At 49.6% G+C, this 27,220-nt stretch overlaps 1 protein-coding gene across 3 annotated transcripts in view; it reads right to left on the bottom strand.

Moving 5' to 3' along the window:
- Positions 1–3,223: 3,223 nt before the first annotated feature.
- Positions 3,224–27,220, bottom strand: part of LOC119709698 (protein spinster homolog 2-like) — a 135,131-nt gene continuing 111,134 nt past the window's right edge. For 2 of the 3 annotated variants that reach the window (XR_005259409.1, XR_005259410.1), the window contains 4 exons: positions 24,104–24,267; positions 23,481–23,563; positions 7,911–7,957; positions 3,224–6,153 (listed from right to left, as the gene is read on the bottom strand). Coding sequence is in view for 1 of the 3 variants with exons in the window: in XM_038157766.1 (XP_038013694.1) it covers positions 7,915–7,957; positions 24,104–24,267 (207 nt within the window). In the remaining 2 variants the exon portion in view is untranslated. The remainder of the gene's footprint in view (positions 6,154–7,910; positions 7,958–23,480; positions 23,564–24,103; positions 24,268–27,220) is intronic. The other variant, XM_038157766.1, reaches the window with a different exon arrangement.

Here is a 27,220-nt window from a genome sequence, read left to right as displayed (position 1 = left end):
AAGGGCACTGGAAATGTCACATTGCTTCTGAAGGGGGTGAGAGAAGAGCCACAAAGGGCTGTGTTTGCCCGTGGCTGTTTATCTGCCTTTGCAATGAGTCTCTGCTCAAATGGCACACAACTCCTGCTGCAGACCCACAGCTTCCACTTTCCCTGTCCCAGCAGTGATCCCCCCAGCTGAGCTGCCCATCCAAGGTGTGTGCTGGCTCCCGTGAGCCGCAGGTGACAGCTGGAGTTCCCGTGCCTGCCTTTTCCACAGCTGCTCCCCGGGCAGTCAGGGCTGAGGGGCTCCGTGGGGCTGCCTTGGAGGACGCAGCCCTTGTGCGTGCTGGGGGAGGAGGAGCTGGCAGGCTCTGGGCTCTCCGAGTCAGCACTGGCACAGACTGGGCAGGAGGTGAAGGGCAGCTCTCCTTGTGCCCACCCTGGATGATTGTTGGCCTCCAGCCTCTGAAGGGTTTGCAGATGTACCCAGGCAGATGGAGATTGGGGCTGTAGGTGTCACCAGGACACTGCAGATCAGGCCTGCAGGAGGTGGCTGATTCCTGCTCTCCGTGGAGCCCCCACGCTTGTCTGAGCAATTCAGGGCTGGACTCCCTGCTGGACCTTTTCTCCCAAAGCACTTCCTCATCTGGAGGTGGCTGCTGGCTGCAAGAGCTGCTGTTGCAGCCTAAAGAAGAGCTGCAAATCTCTATTCCCAGGCAGAAGGTGTTGGCAATTACTGCCAATCCTGTCTCCAGGAAAAAGGGCACCTCTGCTCCCAATGGGCCTGGGGATTGACCCTGGGGATGCTGCCCTGCCTCTGCCATTTACTGCTGGAAGCTGCTTCATTGCCTCGTTAAAACCTCAATCCCAGCTAAGCCCCTCCAGCTGTCCCCAGCGATGACTTTTCATGTATTATGCAAATGCAGCACACAGGAGGCCAGCAGGTCAGGCTGTCCCTGGTTTAATGATCCAGAGGGGCTCCAAAGGGGACAAGGGGCTTCAGATCTGAAATGTCTCACTAATGATTTCTTTCTTTGTGCTTGTTAAGTAGAACATGCTGGGATTTTGTGCCTCTGCTGTGTGGAACCAGAGGAGGAACAGCAGGCAGTGGTGGGTGGGGAAAAAGAGCTGGAGGAGAGGGTTCTGTCCAGGCAGCTCAGGGAGGGATCCTCACCTGCCTGCAGAGAGAGCAGCTGCGGCACCCAGAGCCACCATGCTGAGGCCACAGGGCCTGGCTGGGCTCTCTGGGATACCTGCCAGGGTCACTGCAGCGAGGAGCTCCTGGGGATCAGCTTGTCACTGTCACTGTGGGAAGGGAAGAGCACGAGGCCAAAGCTGTGCCAGCTGCTGTTTCTGACACAAGGAGGGCCACTGGGCAGTGCCAGCTGTCAGGCTGGAGAGGCTGACTGACCTCTGCTCTCTGCGCTCCTGGGTGTGTTCAGTCTCCAGGACTTGCAGAGTGGTCAAGGGACAAAGGGACAGGAGAGCTGCAGGGCACAGTGCAGGTCACGCTGCCCCCTTTTGCCAGTTAAATTACCTGACTGTGGGTTGGCTTTGATGATGCACTGCCTATGGAATGCAGTCACTGATTCGAGTCACACTGTGTTTCACCAGCATTTATTTGGGCCTTTTCAAAATCACAGTGGTTTCATTTGACTTGATTTCAGGTCCTGTCTGTTGCTCGACCATGAGGGCTTCAGATGACTGAGCATGCCCTGATTTAAATGAAGCCTTTTCTTCTCAGCTGTCCTGGGCTCAGAGCTCAGAGCTCCATGCTTCTGGGGGCAAGAGAGCAGCCCCAGGCCCTGGGCACTGAGCTCAGGGGAGGGGGGCAGTGCTGGAGACTGGCCAAAGCCACGGGACAAATCCAGGCTCCTGGAGTCCTGTGAGGATGGTGAGCCCTGGCTCAGGTGCCCAGAGCAGCTGGGGCTGCCCCATCCCTGGAAGTGTCCAAGGCCAGGCTGGACAGGGCTTGGAGCAGCCTGGGATAGGGAGAGGTGTCCCTGTCCATGGCAAGGGGGTGGAATGAATTGGTCTGTCTGGTCCTTCCAGGCCAAACCATTCCATGACTCTATGATTTCTGATGTAATATCCTGAGAGATTTTGCCAGGGACTCTGGGCAAGGGGTGCACTGTTGGAGTTGCTCAGGAGAGGTTGCCATGCAATCAGCACCTCTTTGTACAGTGTGATAAATGTAAATGCACCAGAGACACCAGGGCACTGCAGCACAAAGAACACACAACCAGCTCAGGAGAGGGTCAGGCAGTCACCCTGTGCCAGCCCACGAGGCTGTTGTTTGTCACAGCGTGGGTGGCCCTGTGAGAGCTCTACAGGCAGGGATGGGGTGAGTCTGTGGGGGCACACACATAACACACACACACACCCACGGGTATGGCCCTGATCCAAACCCAGTGTGGACAGCACACTCTTCTTAGCAGTAGTTGATGGATGGAGCTAAAGCTGCTGAGCTTCAAAGCTTATCTATCTGCTGGAACATCAGAATTTGGAAAATTATTCTTAATCAAGTAACTTATAAGAATGATTAAGCTGAAAGCCCCGAGAAGCAATGACAAAAGGCCATCAGGGATGGCTGTTTTAAGTGACAGAGCCTTAGCCTTGTGGTTCCCTGGCTTGGACACTGCCCTGTGCTGCAGGAGAAGGACACTGGAGGGAGGCCCTGCAGTGGGAGGGTCTCTCCCAGCTGGCCAGGGAGCCTCAGACACCTTTGTCGTGTGCCACGGCAGCCTGAGGCTGAGCTGCAGCAGGACCAGCCCCTTCTCTCCTGTTGTCCTGCCAGCTCGGTGGGCATGGCTGCTGCGGGATCACTGGAGAAGGGCAGCCTTGACGGCCACTGTGGGAGCACCTGGGAATCATTTCCTGCCTCCCTGTCCACCTTTCTGAGCACCCAACCCGTGAGCACCATGATCAGTTCTCATCAGCCAGGTCCTCTCTGTGCTGTGAGGGGCCTGCCTGGGGCTGCAGCAGGACCCCCCCTCTGCCAGGCCCACGCTGACTCCTTCCCCAGCTCTGCTCCTGGCTGGATCCAGCTCTGGGGAACGGGAGGCTGTAACCCACCACCTTCCCTGCTCCTGGTGTTATTTCTCCACAAACTCCAGGCAGGCTGGCATCCAGGGAAGTTCTTGGCAGCCCTGTGGCTGCTTGGAGCATCCTCATCCTTATCCCAGGGACCAGCCCTGCAGGCAGCAACCACAGGAGAGCACAAGAAAAGGAGCCAGGAGGTACATTTTAAATACTTTTATTTCTTAATTTACATAAAGGTATATATTTGGCTTATCTTTTTTTTTTTATACTCTGAGATTCACAATCAATTGCTCTTAAAAAATAAAATAGTCATTTGCTTCTGAAAGAAATCAGAAAACTATTTTATACTCCTCCCTTGTATAACAAGAAAATACACGAATACTCCCGTACATCACGCGGTAAAAGTGATTGTAAGTGCTGGTTTACCAGACAATAAAGCCATGGGAGAAGAGAAGAAGCTTTTGGGGTGGAGCTTGGGAGAACTCTGCTTCCCAGAGCACAGCCAGACAGTTGTGGGGTTCAGTCCCCCTGACTGTGAGGGGAGAAGCTCCTGCTGCCACTGCTCCCAGAGCAGGTCTGGGTGGCCGCAGGAGCCACTTGGGATGGCAGCTTGCTGCCTTTTGGGTCATTCTCTTGCCTCTTTGGGCAGGGCCCATTGCCTCAGTTTCCCACACTGTGTACCCACCTGACTGCCAGTGCAGGATCAGCTGGGGCGAGTTAATGCTTTAAAAAAATCCCCTTTAGGAAGTGGAGTAGAAGGAAACCCTCGTGATTGACTGAGGGGCAGCTGGAGCCTCCCTGGTGCCTCTGAACACTTGCACAGACCCTGCTGAATGCAGCAAGGATCTGAAGAAGCCTGAGCCTCCCTCTCTTAGCCTGGAACATGTGGGAGCAGGGATTCAGGGATCCCTGGTGAAGGTAGGACTCATTCTCACTCCTTTGTTTGCTCCCTTCCCTCTGTCCTTGTTTAAACAGAATCCACAGCATTTCCTTCATGTGCACAAAGGATAAAACCAGCACTGAGCTCTGGCAGGGACTGGAGCCTGTCACAAACAAGGACTGCCAGTGACATTACAGAACACTTCAGTTCCCTTTTCATTGTTGACTCCTGAGAATTAAGTTTAAGGAGAATTCCTAATCTCTGAACCTTAGTAGAAATGTTCCATTTTGTTGACAATAAATGCTACAACAGAGAGCCTATCAGAAAAGCAATTTAGAAAATGTGGTTAATCTTCTTTGGTCTCTGAGATGAAATGACTGATTGTTGGGTTGCTTTTTGTTTCCTTTTAAACAGCTTAAAAAGGAATTTCTTAATGGGAATCAGAAATTCATGTGCCTTTAAAGCCAAGTGTTTGGCTCCCAGACTACAGCTGCTGTGTTTCCCCTCTGAGTGTAAATAGTGGCACGAGGTAGGAAGTGAAGCATTGTTGGGATTTGCTTTGCTTTGTTATTTCTAGCACCTGCTTGCTCAGGCACTAGAGGAACACTTCTGGCTCTGATTCTTTAGCCAAGTCCTACAGCTATTGTTAAGGAATTTCAGGAGACAGAACCCTAGCAGAGGAGTCCTGGGAGGAGGGACGGCTCAGGGGAGGACAGGAATCCCCAGCCTGGGCAGGGACTTACTATGGGGTGAGCACCTGGAATTAGAACCATCTCTGCTGCAGTGCTGTGCTGTAGGTCCCAGCACATCCTGGCAGGGAATGGGGATAAACCCAGATTTACTCACAGGACCTTGCTGTGCCTGAGAAGTCTTGTGGCACAACCAGGACAGCAGCTCCAGCCTTGACGCGCATCTAGTTCTGGTCTGACATTTCCTGAGCTGATTTAGTCCTCCATGGACCCCAAGTGCCCTTCATGTGGCAGCCTGGCCCTCTTCAGGACCTGTGCTCCCCCCTCCTCCCCCATCCAGCTGACACAGCACAAATCTGGCTTGTGGAGGCCAGGTCCAGGAAACAGAGTCCAGTGGAATGGCACCGTGACATGCTTCTGCATTTGAGTCTAACCCAGTGCAGGCACTGGCCTTGTCTGAAAGCTCTCAAAGGCACCTTTGTAAAGGTACAAGAACACCCCAGTGACAGGTCAGGCTGGGTGTGCAGGAACCCAAGCACTGCTCTGAAGGCAGAGTGTCAGCCGCCTGCTTTGGGATTTTGGCAGGGAGAATTAGCATGGACAATCTGAGTGATATGGTATCATGTAAACAAAGCACGAGGTCACTGGCACAGCAGTATTGCACTCCCAGGCCCAAGGTGCAGCCATTCAGCCAGGTGGATTTTGGTATTTAAAAGCCTGTGAGCCTCCTAGGAAGGCTGAATTTAGCATATGGAAAACTCTAGAGCCTGTAGGGATTTCTGTCCAACGTTCTTCTGGGCCTTTCTGTGACAACCACCAGCATACCCAGTGCAGTGATACTCTCTCCTCTGTCCCGTTGCTCAGTCTCAGTGACAGGTAGGGCAGCCACTGGAAGTTTTCAGGTGGTGCCCTTGCAAGCCCTGGCACCAGGGCACTGAGAGGAGGAGAGCTGTGGACGTTATTTATGTCTGCTATGGTTGCACAGGCAGCTCCAGATTTCAAATGTTTAAATAAAAATTTTTTTCTAAGTATATATATATATATATATATCTCATCTAATGTCTCCAGCAGAGATAAAGCATCTTATAACATATTTAAATAAAAAATAATAATCTGAATCAAGCCTTCAATGTCAAAGGAAAGGTGATGTACAGAACAGGTCCTCAACTAGTGCAGTCTGTGGGAGTGGGAGTGCTGGCAGAGCAGCAGCATTCCATAGGACACCAGCTGCCCTACAAACGATGTGGATTTCATTGGCTACAACTAAAACCATTTACACAATCTACAGTTGCTCACTTGGGCAGCTTTTTCAGGGTCCAGTGGACAGTTGGTTTCCATGCTCGGGGACCCCATGGATGTCCTCATGTTCCAGAAGTTGCCATGTTCCCGGCTGCCCTGCTCATCTCCTGGTGCCTGACCCTGCAGGCTGGAGCAAGGGATGGATTTGGTGCAGACACCCCCTCTGTGATGTGGAGCTGAAGGATCCACTGATAGCCAGCACAGAGGGGCTTCCAGAGTGAATTGGTGTGGTGGGAGCAGTCCACGTGTCCTTCACGGGCAGCTGTGAACAGGCAACAGAAGCTGGTTACTGGGGAAGCTCCAGGTATGGATTGCTGGTGGTGCACCCCAGCTCCTGGGGTGGTGGGAGCTATGAGACCCCTGGTGTCTGTGCCAGCAGGGGCTTGGCAAAGCTTGCCCATGGTGGGCATGGTGGAGGCAGCACCTGGGGATGTGCTGAAGCCATTTGGAATGGGAACAAAGGCACTGTGATCCTGGCCCAGCCCGCTCCAGGAGGTGACTGGCAGCTGTAGCTCCCGTGTAGCCCTCAAGGGCAGCTGTGGAGGCACAACTGCTCCTGCTGTGGGCTCAGGCAGCTCAGCACACGACAGGCTCCATTCCTGTAGACTGCTTTTGACTCCCTCAGTTTACTAAAGGGGAACTGCCTTGTGCCTTAAATTGTCATTTGAGAAACTGCTGTCCCCTGCAGAGCCCAGCTCAGGTGCCAGCCCTGCAGAGCCCAGCTCAGTTGGCTGCTGACACGGCAGAGCAGGCACTGCTGGTGGCCCATGCTGGCTTCAGGGAGCATGTCAGCGCCTCTCCTCACTGCTGAGCTACCTCTGTGCTGGCCTCTCCAGCAGCCCACTGCTTTCCTAGATAATGGGGCAAGGATAACCAGTTCTCTCACTGCAGCATTTCCTGCGAGAGGGTCTGTGCTCCATGTTATGCAGGAAGTTGCCCCTGACCTTAAAAGTTAGTGGCTACTGGATTACAGAAAAATTCCCCTATGATGGTGCCCTGGTTTCTTTCAAGCTGTATAAAACTGGATCAAAAAAGAGGGAAGTGCAGTGAAAAACCTTGGTGTTCTCAGGACACAAGTAGTGTGGTTTGTAAATTACTGGTTTATAAGGCAAGTTTCAGCAACAGCACCAAGGATTTTCTCCCAGATTTGTTGATGGCATTTTTTAAAAAACCCTCCAACTTTATCTAAAAGCTACTGTTAATAATACTGTGTGAACACTCATCCAGCCCAGAGCCTGCAAACTCCAGGCAGCCCTGTGCCCGAATCCACTCCCCTCTGTGGAAATAACACATCTGCTGTGCTAGAGATTGCATTAAATCTTTTCCCTCAAAAGGCCATTCTGAAGTGTCTTATTGAGCTCTGATTTTCTGATTAGTCTTTCAATGCTTTTAGTTTATGGGAAAGAAATCTCCTCTTCAGAAACTTGCTTTAATTAATTTTGGCTGCAGTAAAATGCTGGGAAGTGTGTATCACCTGTGGCAGTGGGGCAGTGGTAAGGGCAGCAGGAACACAAGGGACAGGGTGGGCAGCAGGAAGGGGACAGTCCCTGGTCCCTCTGGCCCAGAGGTGTCGCCCTGGATCGAGGGGTGCAGAGGGGACATGCAGGGTCAGGTGCTGCCAGGAAACACTTTCTGCAGAAAATCTGGCCTATGCCAGAAATGGTGGTGAGGTAGCAGCCCATGTTTGACTCCAAGCAGGGCAGCAGGAGGTTTTGTGAACGCCAAAAGGTTTCCAGTTCTGGCCTGGGACAGTCACACTGGTCAAGGGGACACGGGTAACATGGGCTTTTCTGCTCAAAGAAGGGAACACCAGGTTCTGGAAGCAACTCGATTCCACAAAGGACACTTGAGTTGACCCCTGCTTTCCCTGTTCTTGATTTGCTCTGCTTTGGGCTGAGGGTGGCAAAGGTGCAAACCAGAGCTGGGTAAGGAAACTTCTCTGCAATTCATAAGGAAAGAAATGGGCTGACAGGGGTTTGGAGCAGAGCTGTAGCTTGAAACCTGGTTTGGGTCACTCACCATCTCAGACTTTCACAGAGGCTGGTGGCATCACAAGCTGATTCACCCTGGTGGAGAGAAAACAAAAGTGTTGTGTGAGAGCTGCAATTAGCAAAGAAATGGATTCCTAACAACATAGCAGCCTGGCAAATCCAGGTTTTGGTTGCTTAACAGTGTCTAAAGAAGTGGGACATTAAAAACTGTCCTGCACAATGGTATGAGGCTGAAACCTTGTCACACAGGGGTGCCTGACAGCAGTGCTGACAATGCCTGGAACACACCAAATAACATTGCTGGCACTAATTGACAAGGATTTGGGAAGGTCCCAAAGGCATCCAGGTAGCTACTATTTCCCTGAGCCAATACAAGGCTGTACAGTGGCTGTTGGTGTCCTTCAGCCTGACAGCACAAATGTAAACAGTCATCACTGATAAAAATTAAGGGAAAGTGAGTTGTCTTTCAGTTTGCAGCTCCTGAAGACCTGCTGCTGTTCCAGGCACCTGCTCCAGGGGATGGGCAGCGTGTGGCAGGGACTGCTGTGTCACCAGGCAGGAGCTGTCCTGCAGCTCCTGGGATGAGGGCAGCGAGGGGATAGCTCCTGTCTACTCTGAGGGACCCAGGGACAGCAGCAATACTCCTGCCAAGCCCATCCCTTGTCCCTGCTGCTTGTTCTTGTTGTAGATGCCCTGGAAAATTCAACCTTCCTCAGCAGCAGCTCCTCTCCTGTCTCCTACCACACTGCTCTTGTTAGACAGGGACAGGAGTGGGTGCCTTTGACAGTGACACACACAGCAGGGCCCCGTGTGAACTGCCAGAGGTGACATCCTCACACTCTGAGACCTCTGGAACTTCCTTTCTAGCTCAGGTGCTCACTGACCTCAATGGGAACACCTGGATTCTTACATCACTGGGAAACCCCCAGCAGACCTACACACCTGCCCTGATGTGGCTGAGTGCTTTACCCAACGCTCTCTGGCTGTGCTCGGGCAGCAGCAGCACAAACAAATCTGAGTGACGAAGGGAGAGTCACCACCGACCAGTGGAGGTCGGCCGTGCTGGTGCTGGGGTTTAGGACTTTTCTTTTGGTTTATTTCTCTAAAAAATTTTCTGCTATACGTGTTGCTAGGAGACAATAACAAGCAGGTATTTAAGAGAGACAAAAGAAGTGGCCACACTTCTGGGGTCCAGCTGAAGAGTGGTCCAGCTGGCTTCTCTCTCTTTGTACCTGGGGGTTTCTCTGGGAAAGGCAGAGATACTGAAGAATTGGGCTGGGGGAAAAACACCAAAGGGCTGGGGCAGCTGCTGTCTTTCCTGCTCTTCAGAGGAGGAGGAAGGTCAAGCTGCTGCTTGGGGGAGGCAATTCACCGCCACCTCTGGAGCCCAGCCCTGCTTCCTCTGCCATGGGTGAGCTTCTGCTTGTGAGAGCAGCCACGGAACTGGGTCCTTATGAACACTGAAGGACCGAAGGACCCTTCACCATCTGCTGGGGGGCCTCTGAGAGACCCCTGCATCCCTGAGCCCCTTCCTCGTTCCAGGCAGCCTCTCCTGGCTCTGTTTGGGAGCCGGGCTGCTGCTGCCCAGCTGTGAGGTGCCTCTGCTTCTGCTCCAGGGTTTTTTGTACATTGTAGCCCACAGTCCCTGCCTGCCCAGACAGCACGCAGTCACAGCTACAGCTGCAGAATTTCTGACACATCTCATCTACCACTCCGGGATATTGCTCTTCCCTGCCTTTCCACCTTGCTGCTCCGAGGTTCCTGCTACATCTCCTTTTGCTGTTCCAAGGGGGTAACAGGCTCGGCTGCCACCAAGGGCTCATCAAGAAGTCCCTTTTCCGTCCCGTCCCACGGGCCGTGCCGCCATTACGGCGTGAGGGAGAGGAGGTCGAGCCGCGCCACAGCGCCCCCTGCAGGCGCGGGCAGGCACCGCCCCCGCCCTGCCCGCCGCGAGCCAGCAGCGCCCCTGGCGGCCGCGCCCGGAACTGCAGCCAGGGGAAGGCGCCCTTCTCTGCGCAGCGGGACAAGGCTGGGCTGGGACTGAGCTGCTGCTGCTGCTGTGCTGCTGCTGCTGCTGCTGCTGCTGTGCTGCTGCTGTGCTGCTGCTGCTGCTGCTGTGCTGCTGCTGTGCTGCTGCTGCTGTGCTGCTGCTGCTGTGCTGCTGCTGTGCTGCTGTGCTGCTGTGCTGCTGCTGCTGCTGCTGCTGTGCTGCTGCTGTGCTGCTGCTGCTGCTGCTGCTGCTGTGCTGCTGTGCTGCTGTGCTGCTGCTGCTGCTGTGCTGCTGTGCTGCTGCTGTGCTGCTGCTGTGCTACTGCTGCTGCTGCTGCTGCTGTGCTGCTGCTGTGCTGCTGTGCTGCTGCTGCTGTGCTGCTGCTGTGCTGCTGCTGTGCTGCTGCTGTGCTGCTGCTGCTGTGCTGCTGTGCTGCTGCTGCTGCTGCTGCTGCTGTGCTGCTGCTGTGCTGCTGCTGCTGTGCTGCTGCTGCTGCTGCTGCTGCTGCTGCTGTGCTGCTGCTGTGCTACTGCTGCTGCTGCTGCTGCTGTGCTGCTGCTGTGCTGCTGTGCTGCTGCTGCTGTGCTGCTGCTGTGCTGCTGCTGTGCTGCTGTGCTGCTGCTACTGCTGCTGCTGCTGTGCTGCTGCTGTGCTGCTGCTGCTGCTGCTGCTGCTGTGCTGCTGTGCTGCTGCTGCTGCTGTGCTGCTGCTGCTGTGCTGCTGCCGCTGCTGTGCTGCTGCTGTGCTGCTGCTGCTGTGCTGCTGCCGCTGCTGTGCTGCTCTGCTGCTGCTGCTGCTGCTGTGCTGCTGCTGTGCTGCTGAGCTGCTGCTGCTGCATTTGCTGTGCTGCTGCATTTGCTGCTGCATTTGCTGCTGCTGCTGTGCTGCTGCTGAGCTGCTGCTGCTGTGCTGCTGCTGCTGCTGCTGCTGTGCTGCTGCTGAGCTGCTGCTGCTGTGCTGCTGCTGCTGCTGCTGCTGCTGCTGTGCTGCTGCTGTGCTGCTGCTGTGCTGCTGCTGAGCTGCTGCTGCTGTGCTGCTGCTGCTGCTGTGCTGCTGTGCTGCTGCTGCTGCTGCTGCTGTGCTGCTGCTGTGCTGCTGTTTGCTTGTCTTGTTATGCACACATATTCTAGCAAAAGAACTGTTGTTTCCCATAGCTTTGCGTGAGAGCCCCTTAATTTCAGTATTCTAATGATTCAGAGGGAAGGGGATTACATTTTCCATTCCAAGGGAGGCTCCTGCCTTCCTTAGCAGACACCTGTCTCTCAAAGCAAGAACCAAACTGCCCGAGCAGTTGTACCTCTGCTGTCACAGGCAGCTTCTCTGAGCATCAGTGAAACCCTCGGACCGGTGCACAGGGAGCCTCACAGAGCTGCCACTGCCTGAGGCCCTGTCAGGTGACAAATCCTCAGGAAACATCACACTCCTTTGGACACATTAAAACTTAGTTGTCACTCTTCACCACACTTTGTACCTGACCCAGAACACTGTTTTTCCTGAAATCGGTACAAACACCTTCCAGGATAAAAACTAAGCAGTACTTGGGGGACACCTTCCAAGAAATCTCTGCATTAGGAATTGCTCCAGTTCAGCCCCCAACTCTTAAATTCACACCAATCCCACAGGTCTCCAAGGTGCACAGAAGCCTCTGTGCTTTTTCTGCCTTTCCAGGCTATAAACTGAAATATTTCTGATGGAAGAGCTGACCCAAGTTTCTTCATACAAGTTCCATTCTTGGTAACCCCACTGCACTGGAAATCACATTGTATTGAACACTGGAATTGTGCAGAATAGACCAGAGAAAACTACCTGGGCATGCTACAGCCAACTTCAAAAGTAGGAAGCAAGCTATGGAGTGTCACAAAACTATCAGAGAACACTGAAACTCCAGAGGTTTGAGCGAGCCATAATGTTTGACAGCCCTATGCCTTGCCACATTATTCCACATTTTTAGAGGACACAGAATCTATACAGGAAAAGTTAGTTTTGCCATGACTTTAGCATGGACCTGCATTGCTGACACAACTGGAAATAGACACAGCTTTCCTGCTTGTTCAACAGTTCAGCCTCCTATGGGATAAAATGTACCACCCTTTTATTTTAACACATTTCTCACAAGTTCTGCTTTATCTCTGTTTCACAGATGGAAACAGAGGCCTGGAGGGGCTAATCCTGAAATGCTTTTCAAAGATTTGATAGGAAATTAGACTGCACGTGACTTGTGAACCTGCTGGGGAGAGAAATGACTTTCAGGGGTCACACAGGAAGCTGGTGGACAGGAGAGAGAACTGAAACAGTTCCCAAATTTGGGACAGTGCCTCCTCAGCCCCTCCGAGGCCCCGTGCTGCAGACACTGGTCACTGCCACAGCCAGTGGCAGTGGGGTCAGCTTATGATCAGGGGGGATTTTGTTTACTTTTTTAAAAGCAAATCTACAAATAATAAATTTTAAACTCTCTTAGGTGGCAAAATGTAGTACATGGGCTTAAAATAACAAGGCTCAAGAGCATCTAAATCCCTCATTAAGTGCCACTTGCCTTTCTAATAACGATAATCCCACATTGAATGGATCACTGAACATTGGCTCCTAAATTGTTCTGTTTGCTCTGCAGTGTTTTTTTAAGATTGTGAATGTTTTCATTCCTTGAAGAGAGTATGGTGGGAACCAGCCTGTTATTTCTGGAGGAGGAAACTCACCCAAATTGCCTTTCAAGAACAGAAGCTGCACAACTTTTTTGGTTTTTTTACGGACTCCTCTAGCAGTTAAAAATGTGGCTGATTCTCTCTAACTCCATCACTTCCTCTCCTGTCAAACCTAAATATTTCTCCTAGATCCTATCAAGTCATTTCCATGTACTGTGACAGCATCTATAATTCTGAAGTATTTATAAGACTGTCTGTTTAATATTAAACTACATGCTCTAGAGCTGTTAAATATTTATGCTATGTAAAATGGATCTAATTTCACTGCACCCCGGCCGGTTAGAGACCTGCATGAGGACAAGACAGCCAATTTAAGATAACAGATGACTGGCCAGGATCTTTTACAGGTCAGCCATGCTCTATTTCAGGAACTGGGCTGGATTATTCTCCAGAGGCTCTGTCCCTTCCAGCCTTGCTGGTGCCCAGGCCAGCAGCTAATGGAGATTACAGGTTGTAGTGCAGCCAGCACTGCTGGGCACTCCCAGGGGTTTGAAAGCGTTCCTGCTGCCTGCATCCAGTGCAAGAACCTTCTGCTCCACCCTGGGCAGCAAGGGGTGAGCCCAGATGCCCTGCTCACCCATCTGCTCCAGCTGTGGGATGCGTGTGCCACTGAGCTCCTGCTGAGCTCCAGGGATGTGTCACCTCTGTCCCTGAGCTCCAGCCAGGAGCAGGATGCCAGGAGGGAGGACACACCTCAGTGTGTGGAGCACTGCTGTGCCCAAAGCTCCAAGAGAGGCTGTGCTTGCAGAAAGCTTTTGGGAATGCTGCCAGCCCAGTTCATGTCAAGTTTCATGCCTAAGTGAAACACCAGCTGTATTTCAGTCTCCTGCAGCCTTCCCAAACCCCAGTTTTCTTGCTATCTAAAGAAGCCAGACTCTGGCTTTTGTATCTGAGAAGCACATTAGGAAATGTTGTCCTGGTTTTTATAGCCTGCTGTACTTAACATCACTTAATTTTTACAACCAACAATAAAATGCTCCAGTAGGGTCCTTGTAGCCTGAAAATAAATCAGTTTTTGAGTTATTGAGCAGGAGTTTTTTAGTATTGAGTTGCTGAGCTGCACCTCATTCAGCAGACAGAAGTACAGGGGCTACAGGGGCAGCTGGACCAGTGAACTTAGCAGCAATTCCTGCCAGATGATTAAGGATCCTTGTCCTTAATTTCAGTGGAGAGAATTCTGTGTTTCTACTGCAATGTGCCATCAAGTGCCTGTTTGAAGCAGTGCTTTAGGAAGGGACACAGGGGAAAAAGTCACTAATGGCAGCCTCCAGCAGATTCCTCCTGTCTGAACTTCCTCAGATGCTGGGAGGTCAAAAACATCTCCAAAAGGCCTTGTAAACACACTGAAACCTGAAATTTTAGGTGATGAAAAGTTCATGGCCAGACATCCTTGAAAGGTAGGGAGACTTTATGGCCTTAATCTATGAAAAACAAATCTATTTTCAAATACAGCCAGTTAAAGGGTGTTTTTTGCATCAGAGCAACATCACCCTCCAGCTGTGCCTCAGGGATGATGAGCAGCCCAGCCAGATGAGCAGCCTGAAATTCTAGCTACTGAAACAGCAGCATTCAGAGCTGATGTTGCTGCCTGAGACTGGACAAGGAAAACAGAGGCTAAGGATGGTCACTTGTAGCTCCACACCTGCTGTAAGTGAATTTCATCACCTCATCCATGAACACGGGAAGGGATTTGCACTGATGCTGCTGTTATCACTAATTCCTGCAGATAACTGATAAAATATTTATGGAGTAGGAGAGCTGGAGCAGCCCCTGTAACAAAGCAAAGCCACAGCTGTTCTTTCACTATTTTGCTCACTGCAGAAGCCAAAACAAACCAGAGATCTCTCAGCTGGACTCTGCCACACCCTGAGTGCAAACACTGGTGCCAGTCCTGCACCACCTTTTCACCAGACACTTTAGGAGGAGCAAACCCAGCAGGCTGGACACTCCAGTTCCAGTGTGTACCTTCTGTGCCCTTGATGACAGAGTTTTTGGTAACAGTGCAGCAGGTAGCTGGGCTAGCCAGTGCTGCCCTGCAGCAGCTAAGCATAGTTCCCATTTTCACCTGCAGCTGGAAGGAGATGGCTTTGGTTCCCTGCTCCACAGCAGTTCTCCTGGGACGCTGAACAAGCTGCCACAGCCTCCAACTCCTCCCCAAAAAAGGCTGCAGAACATTAACCCTCACTCTGAGCTGCTACCTTCAGCAAGAACAGCAGAATCAAGGATTGCTCCCGGAGAGCAGCTCCTGCTCTGACTGACCTCAAGCTGTTTTGATGGTGAAGTCAGGAATTCTGGGACAAGGCATGATTGACAACATGAATTCCTGCAGAACTTCAGATTCCAAGCTGCAGCTGGAAACAGTGACTGAAAGGGAAGGAGAGCAACAGGGATACATCAGCCTAGAGCTCCCAGTGAGTGGCACAAGGACAGGATGGCACTGTTAAAAACAGTCCAAGCACTGAGCTTCCTGATGCATCTGACAGGTTATCCAGCCTGCAGGAACGGGCTGCTGATGGAGCTGAGGTCGGTTTGCTGGAGGAAAAGGATGCTAAGAGAACTCTAACAAAATTCAGCCAATAGTCTGACACAGGGGGAGTTTGCTTTGGAGCAGGAACAGTGCTCACTGTGGCTGCTGCCTGCCCCTGCTCTCCTTCCCAGCCAGGGGCTCTGTGCTCTCCATCCCAAGGCTCACACAGGAGTAGGCTGTGCCCAGCCCTCCTGCACAGCTGCCCTTCCCTCTGCATTGCTCTGTCACTGCAGGGTGACAGCTCTGGTGGGGACAGGGGCTCCTCCAGCTGCACTGAAGAAATGAATTGGCTCAAATCCCTTTTTCTTCCTGCATGTCAGTGGGTTTAGTAAACAAAATATGATAATCATGTACAGCAAATATGTTTTCCCCTCTATTTGGTTCAGCCCCTTAAAGCTGTACAGACTGTCAGTATTTTCCATCTGTTCATTTAATCCAGGTGCAGATTTGTCTCCAGAGGCAGAAACATGGGTCAGCTTCACTTTTTTCTCTTTCACACATCTTTACTGAGGAGAAAACTGCCATAAAGGAAAAATCAATAACCTTTCCTGCTATTTTCCCAGGCAGCAGAACAGCTGTGAAGATGAGCAGTTAACAGCACCAATCAGGGTCCCAAGGACCTGGATGGAAATGAGCTCCAGAGCTCACCAGTCTGTGGGGGTACTCTGCCACAGACCCCTGAAGTCTGTGAAGATGTGGGTCTTGAAACTTTGTGCCTGAGTCTGTGTCTGTCAGTATAATTCTGCCAGATATTGATGGGCTCAGTATTGAGGTGGAGGGTTTTAGTGCCACGGAAGATGTGTGTAACAACATACAATTATGTCCTCTGAAATAATGGAGAAAAGAGGCAGCGGAATGCCTCACTTTTGATTGAATGATTGGATGGCAAGGGGGAGAAAACATGACATAAAAAGCAGATAAGAACGAATTAAATCTTAAAATAGAAAATCCTGTAGAACTTCCTGATGGCACTTGATTAAAAACATACTTCTTATCCTCCAAAATAACTGCCTCATGCTACAGCTCTTTTCACCCACTTCTGAGCTACCAGGTGTGGGAAATCACAGAACCATGGACGGGGTTGGGTTGGAAGGGACCTTGAAGACCATCTCATTCCAACCCCTTTCCAAGGGCAGGGACACCTTCCAGTAGATCAGGTTGCTCCAAGCCCTGTCCAACGTGGCCTGGAGGCCTCAAGGAAACATCCATCCATCCATTCCACTCCACTGTAACAGTCCTGGAAATCCCCATGTGGCTTGTAGCAGCCTGGCAGGAACTTTGGGAATGACCAAGCCACAGCGCTTAAGACACTCCTTACTGGAGCACTGGAGGTAATAATCCAACAGTTTGTCCCTGTTTCTCTAAAAGATGTCACTCAGCCTGTGCTGGGTTTGGCTGGAGTAGATTTAACTGAGTTCTCAGCATCTCGAGTGGGTTGAGTTTGTGCTGAACATGTGACATGTGGGTTTGGGTTCGTGCTGAACATGGGTGATAATATAGAGATGGTTTTGTTATTCCTGAACAGGGCTTGCATGGAGCCAAGGCCTCTTCTGCTCCTTGCCCTGCCATGCTGGTGAGGAATTGGGTGTCCATGGGAGGAGACAGAGCCAGGACAGGCGACCCAAACTGATATTCCACACCTTATGACACTGTGCTCAGTATATAAAGTGGGAGAAGAAGGAGGAAGGGAGCATGTTTGGAGTGAAGGTGTTTGTCCTTCATGTAACTTGTGTGTAAAGGGGCCCTGCTCTCCTGGGGGATGGCTGAACACCCACCTGCCATGGGAAGTGGGGAGTGAGTTCCTTGGTTTGTTTTGCTTTGTTTGTGGCGCAGCTTTTGCTTTCCCTGTCTGTATTAAACTGTCTGTACTCAAGCCACAGGTTTTCCAGCTCTTATTCTTCCAATTCTCCCAATGCTCTGGTGGGGCAGGGAGGGAGTGGCTGTGAGGGGTTAAAGCCTGGCCCAGGTTAAGGACCAAACCACAAGTAAACTGCTCTAACACACCCACACTCACAGTATCTGCCTTGCAGACTCAAGGAGAGGTCATTCCTGCTCATAAAAGCTTTGCAAAATGCCCTGACATCAGGAAATAGCAGGGCTGAATTTTTCATGATTTCTTCCATTTCCTTGTGTCAGAGATTGTTTCTTGCTTGGAAGGCTGCTGCCTTCTGCTCAGTGCTCCAGTCACCTGCGTGGGATCTGATCAGATTTTGTCTCTGTGCCAGGGCAGCCGTAGCAAAGGATCTGTCTCAGTGAGAATTTAAAATCTCCTCCTGCATGGCAAAGTCCCTCTATGCCAAGAATTCTCCTTTGCCAGTGCCAACTGACATGCTGGGTCCATTGGAAGCATATGATTTCAGTGTCCCTTGAACACTGTGGGAAGGTGCCTTCAATCCTGCTTTACAGCTGACAAGCATTCTAGGGACAACCTCTGACTTCCTGGGGCTCACAGCAGAGAGTCAGGAGCCAAGACAGCAGGAGGACTCCTACATAGCTCTTGATCTGGAGCTCTTGGCTTCCTGCAGCATCAGGCCCATGGAGAAGTTCCATTCTTGTTGTGGGAGAGCACTAAGTAGCTAGGAATAGTGTAGGAATATTGTTTCCTTTCTGAGGCACAGGGGATGAACCTGGGAAGGTCAGTCTGGTGAGGAATGGGTGGTTTTGGAGAACCCAGAGCTCTGCCCACAGCCCCTTCCACAGCTCAGGGGTTCCCAGGGCAGCAGCAGCTGCCCCCATGCTTCTGCCTGGGCTGAAGCAAAGCTCCTGCTGCCAATGCTGAACTCTGACAGAGAATTTCAAACACCCTGTAAGGACCACAGCTGAGCTCCAACTGCCTGTGAGAAACCACACCGACCTTTGCCACCTCCCTACCCGACCTGCAGGAAAGCCACAGGTTGGCTGAAGTGGCACAACAAATCAGTTCTATATGAGACTATTTTCCACCTGCATGACACCAGCAGCTCCAAACTGCAGCAGCATTTAAAATTCAGGTTCCAAGTTGTTACATTCTTGGTTTTGCTAACTGTTTACGGAGTTGCAAACATGGCCAGTAAACAGGTGAGAAACCAACAGCTCCACAAGGAGCTTTCTCAACCAACAGTAGAACTACTTACATTTTCACTACCTCTCCCCTTTGTATTCTTACCACAGATTCCATATAAACCATCTAATAGTCTAATCTTGTTCCATCTGCAGTCTGTGAGTTTTTATTATGACACTCAGATACTCAAAACTCACTGCTTGCCCCTCTCCTTCCATCACCACAGATCCTCTGCATTTAATCCAAGCTTTTTGCTGTAAATTCATGTGGCTTCAAAGGCCAACAATATCTTATCTGGGCTAAAAAAGCCTTGTGAGTTTCTACCACTGTAGGAAATGTTTAATTATTGTTCTTTTGTAACGTCAAAACAAATGAAGCAACGATATTCCTCCCCATAAGCAGCTGAGTATCAGCAGTGAGCAAACTGTTCGCAAAAATCCCTTTTTGACAATTGTTAAAATCCCCTTGCAGCTCCTGAAATCCTCAAATCCAAACTCTGCCTCAATGCAGCACTGACACATCTCTCCAAAATAAGTGTCCAGCATCCTATAAAACCTGCTGTGATACAGCTCCAGCAGTTTCAGAGAAGGAATGTTCTTTTTGGCAATGCAAACGACCAGAATGGAGCACACTCAGCATCAGTCAGCTGCCACTTCAATACCTGGGAAATGGTTAATGGAGGGGACTCTGGGCTTGGCTGGCAACCACATCAGGTCACCTGCTGGGTCCTTTCTGTCTCCAGCTGCTGCCACAGAAAAATGAGAGAAAGGAAGGTTTGACAGTTCTGGGAGTCCTTCCCCTGTCCCACATAATAGAATCTGCAAAGCAAAAATAAGGTCAGACACTTTCAAATTGCTGCAATAGGAGAACTGGGAGATAATTTTATATCCAGTTCTGCAAAAGGCTAAAAATAAGCCTGATAGGAGGCAGAAGAAAGAGCCTGAAAATGGATTATTCTCATTTTTCCTGTAATGCAATTTGAAGGTGTGCCATGTTTAAGACAGCAGAAGTGTCTAGACTAGGCATGGCTCTTTTTGTGGATTTTTCTATCTCCTCTGTAAAGAGGATTTTTTTTCTAGTGTTTGTACACACCATTCTTAAAATTAAATGTCCACCAGCACTTCTACTCAGCAAGAGCTTCCACATCAGATCAAAGGTGTTAAGAGTAAATTTTTTTTTTCTTATTAAATGTTTAATTTTCATTTTAGGAGAAAAGAAATACCTGCTTGAGTTGTTTAAATAACCTGATTCTTATGATGCAAACAAAGGGGTGAACGATTCAGGCTTGCAGGCTCTCAGGTGCTGAGTGGTCACTGGTTAAAGACCTGAATTCTTTTGTTCTCAATAGCTGCATCAGTGCAGCTGTTTATTCCTGCTCTGGCTGCACCAGAGATCCACTCTGCAGTTGCATCCTGCTGCCTGATCTGCATTGCTGTGTCCTTGGCAAAAATATCAGCCTCTGTCATGCACAGAGGGACTGAGCCAGTATAAAACTTGGACACCCATCCTAAGCATCTTTTCTTACCTCTGGAAAAAAACAGAAAATCTAATGTTTCCAGGTGTAAAACCAGGAATTTAAGTTTAAAAAATTCCCCAACAAACAAACAAGAAGTTAAAACAATAAAATCCTTTGAGGAGCAGAGCATCCCAGACCTGCACAGGGTGATTTTTCAGGAAGAACCCAGATGAATTTGGTTTTGCCTCAGCAGCAGCTGGGAGTGGCCATGGCTGGGGACAGGGCTGCAGGATCACTGCACTCACTGCCCAGGAAAGGACCCTGATACACACTAATTATGGTGATTTATATCCCTGGTACCCAAAAGTTGTCACAGCTTGGGAAAGGGACTTTTTAAAATCCCTTTTCCTAATTAAAAATAGCACATTTTTCCTAATTATTGATGGAGCTTCTATTAAAGACCCAATGTGGGCCTTTCTTCTGCAGCCCTCCAGGGTGAAGCTTCGTTTGTCCCAGTGCTCCACACTGTGAGTGAGGAAGGGATGAACACAAACCACAGACACAACTCTCAGCAGTGCTGGCTTTTCCTTCCATGGAGTGAAGAACCTGGACTGCTCCCAGCCTTGGAAATGGCTCCCTGGCAGGGCTGCACAGGTACCTGGGATGGAGCTTGAGGATAAAAGTGCAATTATCAGGTTTCTGATCCACTCCAGAGGGCTCTGCCATGGCAAGACTGTACTGCCTTCCATAGAGTCTAAAATCTATTTTTATATTGGGTCTCACCAATATCCCTCAAGCAGGTCAGAGAATTACAGTTCAGAGTGCTGATGTTTGGAAATGAAATACAACTGCTTTAAGTCTCCTCTGCAGAGGTGCAGAGCAGGAAAGAAACAACACAGTCAAGTGATATCACAGAAGGAATTGTAGTTGAGTGGTTTAAAAAACAATTGAAGTATTTATCATTGCTAGTGCCTAAGACCTCTTACAGAACCCATTCTTAGTTGTTTCCTCTTTCTTATCACTTTGAACAGTGGGATTAAATTTGTGTCATAGAACTAGTCCCTAGAATGATTGGATTATTAGCACAGACTGATGTGCTATGCTGTTCTCTGCTAGTACTACATTTTCTAAAAGCTTCTTTAAGATGTCAGACATCTGAAGCAGCATGAAAGTGATAATAAAAGAATTGTGTTTTAAAAAAAAGAATTTTTATGGAAATAATTTTTTTTCATTTGTATTTTGAGAGCAGCCTTGTTGACTGGAATTCCTGTGCTAAAAAAAATACAAAATATGCCAGGAATTGTGGCAATGATAAAAGCAGTGTGAAAGCCTGGAAATTCTTTTTTGAAAGGAAGCGTGGTGGAAACTGGAGGAAGCTTTACAGGAAAGAGTTGCTATCCTGGTATCTGCCCTGCCTGGAAGAAGAAATTATTTCTAAGCAAATGCCCAGAGACAGTTACACAAAGAAACAAACAAACTCAGAAATCCCAGCAATAAATCCCTGAACGACATTTCACAGAAGTGTGGGAGCTAAAGCAGGGAAGCTCAGTTTCCATAGGCTGTGAGAGCAGTGTTCCACTTCTCTGCTTCCGTGCTAGGTCACAGGAGGGGTGGTGACAGCTGCCCCGTGCCCTGACCCTGGCAGTGATGGATGCCTTTAATCTCTGGCGTGTGACACCGGCGCTCGCCGTCCCGCAGGTTAATTGATTTCTTTTGGCAAAGCCAGTTTCCAACTCCTGTTGTCGGAGCAGCAGGACTGACTGCACAGGGAAAACAAGGCCTCCTGAAATAGAAATTCCTCTGTACCCAGCTAGTAATAGGCAGGATGGAGGGGAGCACTGGCTGGGCAGAAAACAGCCCCTGCCAAAGGTGTGTGACGCCAAGTGCAGATGGCCTGACAGGTGGGAGCTGGACGGTGGATCTGGGGGTTTTATCCACTACTAGCAAAATGCTGTTACCTTTCCTCTCACAGGCAAGCATGGAGATGCTAACAAATAAATCCTGCCCCATAAATTCTGAGGAACCATTGAAGCTGCCAGTGGGGGCAGATAGGACCTGGTTGCCAGCACAGACCCTGCCGCACAAGGGTCCCTCCACAGTCTCCAGCCTTATTTCTCTCTTACTGCACTCTCAGTTCTCACTAACTGGAGTGAAGCTGCACTCCAGGAATCTCACTGCAGGATGCCACAGGGTATTTTTAACGTAGGAGTGGGCACACCCCAGAAAGAGTACCCTTCCTATGAGTCACTTGAGAGAAATTATTTTGTTAACCATTATTTATGACACTTGTTCTCCCAGTTTGCAACACAAAATATCTGTGACTGACTAATAAAAAATTCATAAGCCAATGTCAGTCAGGAATTGGAATGATGGTGAAAGAGAAACAAAACCAGATTTGAAACCTGAATGTTTTTCTTCTAAGAATGGAGCAGTGGCTGTTTGGAAGGCTGGTTGCTCTGGAAGTGGATAGAGTACAACCGAAGCTGCTAAGGGCAGAGAGCAACAGAGGAATAATCTCTTTTGTGCAGGAGCAATTAGAGGTGTGGATGTGATCTCCCTCCCACATTAACACCGCTGTGAAAGCAGGGGCTTTGGCAGAACAGCTCTGTAAGACACACCAGTGCTGGCAGCCAAGCAGAGTCACCCAGCTAGCGACTAGCCTGTGACCTGTGGTGTCTCCTGAGTGAAGCAAAACTCTCTTCCTTGAGGTCTCCACTGGAGCTGAGAACAGCTGGATACCACAGTGCCCTACTCAACATAAAGGTCCAGCTGGGCTTGACATGCTAAAAAATGAGAGGGACCTGGAACTCTTCACTATCTGAATCCTGAGGCCCTCCTTCACCACCTGAGGTGTTATCATGCCACACTGGCAGCACGTGTGATGCAAAGGGACACAAACCACCACAGTTAGAAATGGAATGAGCACTCTTCTCTCTGAACACAGGAAAGACAAGTCCAGAAGCTTTCCTATAATCAGGTGAGCACCCTGAGCAAAGGAAAATGCTACAGAGGGGGTTTCATCTGCTGCACTGACACCAAGTAGGACTTTTGGCTCCTTGCAGCAAAAAAACCACCCTGAGCACCCAGAAGCTTACGTTCATCTTGCCATGTCTCCAGGTGGTCACTGCCTGGACTGGCATGTACAGCTTATGTGCACAAGCACAGCACAAGCACAAAACAGGGCTGGAGAGCACATCCATAAGCTGGAGAGCAGATCCCACCTTCCTGCCTCATGCCATGCCAGGGAGGGAAACAAGGGACAGCTTTCACATCTTACCCAAATAATCTGCTGTAGGATTTACCTCTTTTTTTCTCTTAGGAAGTCCTTCCTAGCACCTAATCTCCAACTTCCCTTCCTGCCATTTAAGACCCTTGCATGAAGATAACAAACCAGGCACACATATCACATCCTCAAAGGCACACTGAAGTTCAACTCTGTAGGACTTCCCATCCTTATGGCATGAGGCCTTGTTTTTCCACAGTGTTTAAACATCTCATTATAGAGGAACTTCTCCTTTCTTTGGTATTTATGTATGCTAGTAAAGGGAGGGTGGAACTGCACTTACGGGGCCACAGCACCATCTGTGGCACTGCTTCCAAATCTCTTTCATCCATCTGATAAGACAGTGTGAGCCAGAAAGTGTCACCCAAACTGTTCACACACTTATGTCAACTCCAAACACCTAAATTCCCTTCTACCTCCACTACACCTAGAGTGATTTTCCAGGGCCCTTCTCCTTAAGGTAGATCAAGGCTCCCATTCTCCAGTGGGGGAAAAGCAAAGGCAACTTACAGCCAACACCAGTCTAGTCACCTACCCACATATTCAGCATGACATTACACAGAGTAACTCTTATTTTTCAACAATGATGAGAAAGAGACTAACCCCAGGAGTTTGTATGTCATGTGGAAGCGTCTTCTGAATTACTGTAGTTGCCAACCGTGAGATGATCCGAATCGGTTTCTTTACTGAAAAACAGTAGCTTTTTTTTCATGAAGCTGCAAGAAGGGACTGGCAAAGACTCTTTATCATAGCAACCCTTGAGTGCACATGTTCCCACACACAGCTTGCTTCCTCCTTGCCTCATGTTCTTGACTGCCAGAGGTGGTGAGTGGGGCTCTGGGGATGGAGGCGGGTGGGTGCAGCCTTGACCACCAAGCTCTGGGGAGCACCTCCTGCTCCTCACCTCACACTCCACCGGTTCCAGCACACAGCAGCCCCTCACCATGGCCAGCCTGGGCTGTGACATGCTCAGGCAAGGGTGTGAGGGGCCTGTGCTCCCCTCTGAGCCACGTGGCCAACAACTGAGATCCACCAGAGCAGAAGCGTGTAAAGGATGCCCAGCCAGCATGACCCAAGCCCCTGTGCTTCGTGCAGCCTCATGCACTCTGCTGAGCCCGGGTTCTGAGCACACAACCCAACATCCTTTACCTGGAAGGGCCAAAGCCAGGGGAAGAGTACAAGCATAACGTTCAAGAGAGCGAACAGGCAATGGCCAGGCTACTCACTGTTGCTCCGCTTTAGCTCGGTCACTGAGGAAGAAGAGGGCTGTGGCCAGGAAGAACATCCCTCCCAGGACAACCACGAACGGGCAGAGCATGAGCGCGTAACCCAGGCTGAGGAACTCCCACACCGGGGACTCCTTTGTGCTTTGTCGTATCAGGTCGGAGATCTACGAGAGAGGGGCAAAAACATGAGTCAGATGAAAAAGAGACAGCATGATAGTGAAGGGAACACAACTCCTGAAACAACCACCCACCAAACATGTGTGGGCTTTAAAATGGAACAGTGTGCTCAGTACAAGCTGAATGTCCCTCACACCCTTCAGCCTTCCACACAGGAGCCTGGGCAGTTTATGCTCTGAGGCTTGGCAGGGGTTCTCCTCTGTCTGTCACTCTCCTGGCCTGATCTAATATTATTCCCACAGCCCTTTCCATGTTCTCCCAGGCTGTGTCAGTGACAGCATCTGTGGGTGTCTGACCTTGCTGCACTGCCCACACCCCCTGAGGAGCCAGCAGGGCCATGCTGGTGCTGCTCAGGGGGAGAGGGAGTGATCAATCTTCTGCAATTCCCATCAAGTCCTGCTTACTCCCACACCTGATCTACCTTTCAGCAAAGGGAGGTATCAAATTCCATTTCTGTGTACTGAGTGGGAAGGGGAGAAATGTTTTCCAAAGAACAAAAAAACCCAAACAAAATCAGAGATCCCATCTGATTTGGGGGAACAGAACTTGAATGTGGGGGGTTATGCCCATGTCTGAGGTCTGTGGGGCTCATTCCTTCTTCCAGCCTCCCAAGCTTGAAGTGTAATTGTGTGCAAGACATGGCTCTGTCCCAGGCTCAGACATGGGGCTGTGTTGGCACTGCACAACACCAAATTTATGGATCAAGGCAATCTGCACCTTCTGACAACCAAAAAGCATCATTACATGAAAGTAAACACAAATTATTTACACCTACACCAAGGAGCAGAGACATGCAACAGCACTATTTAGTTTGTTACGAAAACTTTTGCTAGAACTCAGTAAAATGTAATGCAAGTCTGTAGCTAAAACTTCCACATTTTAATATTTACTGCCCAGCAAAAAATGTTACTCTCCATAAATCCAACAGAGAGGTAGCAGCAGTTGGGGTGGGTCTCAAGGCATTGGATATTTAAATGTCCAGCTCTGTTTTTATCCGTGACCTTTTGTTGAGGGAGAAACACTAATTTATACCAAAAAGACTGCAGGGAATTTGCAACATAAAATCCTGCTGCTGTGCACACACGCAAATCAGCTCCAGAAATAGTCAAAGCTTGTGTAGCAACTTCAAAACTGCCACATCACTGGTAATGGAAAAGTTGGGAGTCAAACACCACCTACAAGCAAGTTCTGACATTCAAGGCTTAAATCTTGACAGTGAAAAGAAGAACTGCCACATGCAGGAGAAATCACCAACTCACACTCTGCAGTGACCTGGAAGGTAAATGTGTGTGAGGAGATGCCTCAGCAGAGCCAAGCACAACAGAAGGTCCCAGAAGGATGATGCCCACGGGGACTCCAAAGAACACTGGATGTGTTTGAGCAGGGAGGCTCTGGAGAACTGGGGGGTCTCAGTGTGTTTATCCCCTCTCACAGCCCAGCCTGGCTCCTGGGGAGGGATGGAAAGGAGGAGCTGCCAGCCCAGTGCTGGAGGTGACACTGGACTGTCCTCCTGTGATGGAGCCCTCTCAAATAAGGGGGAGTGAATCAACACTGGAAGAGCGTAACTACAGAAAGAATTGAAGAGTTTTAGCCTGATTTCTCTGTTTTGTGCCCTGCCCTAGAAAGGATGAGGAGAAAATGTCAGTGCTTGGGATATAGAAGAGTTCTAGTCTTCTCAAAAAGAACTTTATTGACAGTGTAAAACGCATGAAGAAAAACAAGACTGTTACAAACAAATCTCATGTGAGACTGAAGGCAAATAAAGTGACCATTAGTTGGAGAGATTTATTAAAGAACAGCAACAAGACTTGAATGTGAAAAGGATGTATTCACAGGAAAGTAGCAGAATGTTCTCTGCATCCAGGAGACAGGGACATCAGCTGGTCATTAATTCCCTTTTGTAACCACACACCTTAAATCCAAACATTTCCCTTATTCTTCATTATGAAGCAGAATTTGGCATCGAATCAATGTCTCTGTCAGGCTGCAGTAGCCAGAATTGAGGATATTCTAAAACAGAAATCTAGACATTCTAAACCACTTTTCATTTTTGGGAATGGATACAATTATTCTCTAAAAGGACCAGACAATAAATCACTTGACAAATTGACATGGTAAGTCAGCAGCAGAGGATGAAAAGCCACGCATGTGCTCCTGATTGCTTTCTTCATGGATGACATGACATTCTAGGCTAAAAAACAGCTTTGAAAGTGTAAAGTCTCCAAAAAATAAATCTCCCACTGCAGTTTGTCCCACACCTTCCCTTCTAACACATTGTGTTGACCTTTTATAGCAACAAATCATGTTATTATTAAATCTGCTGTATTTTTCATTTTTAACCAAACACAAACATTTACATTCTGCAAATGCACAGTTTAGAAAAAAATGCCTTTCCTCCCTTTCAAGGTATAATTCTTTCCACCAAGCCTGCTGGGCTTCACCCAGGTTCCATATAATTCGCTCCCCAGTGTCTTCATCTCTAAACTCTAGAATTTTATCAGGGTCCACATATATATTTTTGCTGTTAGCAGTCACTGCTCTCTGTTAGTTTGTTCCAAACCACCTGCTAAGGCTGGAACTTTGGCATCTCCTCTCAAGAGGACACAGGACATAATTACAGACCTAGGCTCCAAGAATGACACACCATTTGCCAAATGGTCTGCTCTGTACTGCCAATTTTGGGTTTTCCTTGCAATGACAGCATCCTGAGCTGGCCAACTGTGATTTGGCAGGACCCAATCAAGCATAATTTTTGGTGTCTTCTCTCTAAGATGAGTAACAAGCTGCGGGGGCTGTGCGTGGCCGGTGCCAGCTCTGCAGCACGGAGTCATGTGTGGGATTCCTGCCTTTGTTCCTCCAGCTCGGAGGTGCCAAAAAGCCTCAAAACATCTATGCAGAACGTGGGGGTGGGAAATCAAGAGGGAAGTCCTGTTGCTGCTC

This window comes from Motacilla alba, chromosome 19, assembly GCF_015832195.1.
Source record: "Motacilla alba alba isolate MOTALB_02 chromosome 19, Motacilla_alba_V1.0_pri, whole genome shotgun sequence".
Classification (NCBI taxonomy): Eukaryota; Metazoa; Chordata; class Aves; order Passeriformes; family Motacillidae; genus Motacilla; species Motacilla alba.
Note: the sequence above shows the minus strand (reverse complement) of the source record. Positions and strands in the feature narration are given on the sequence as shown.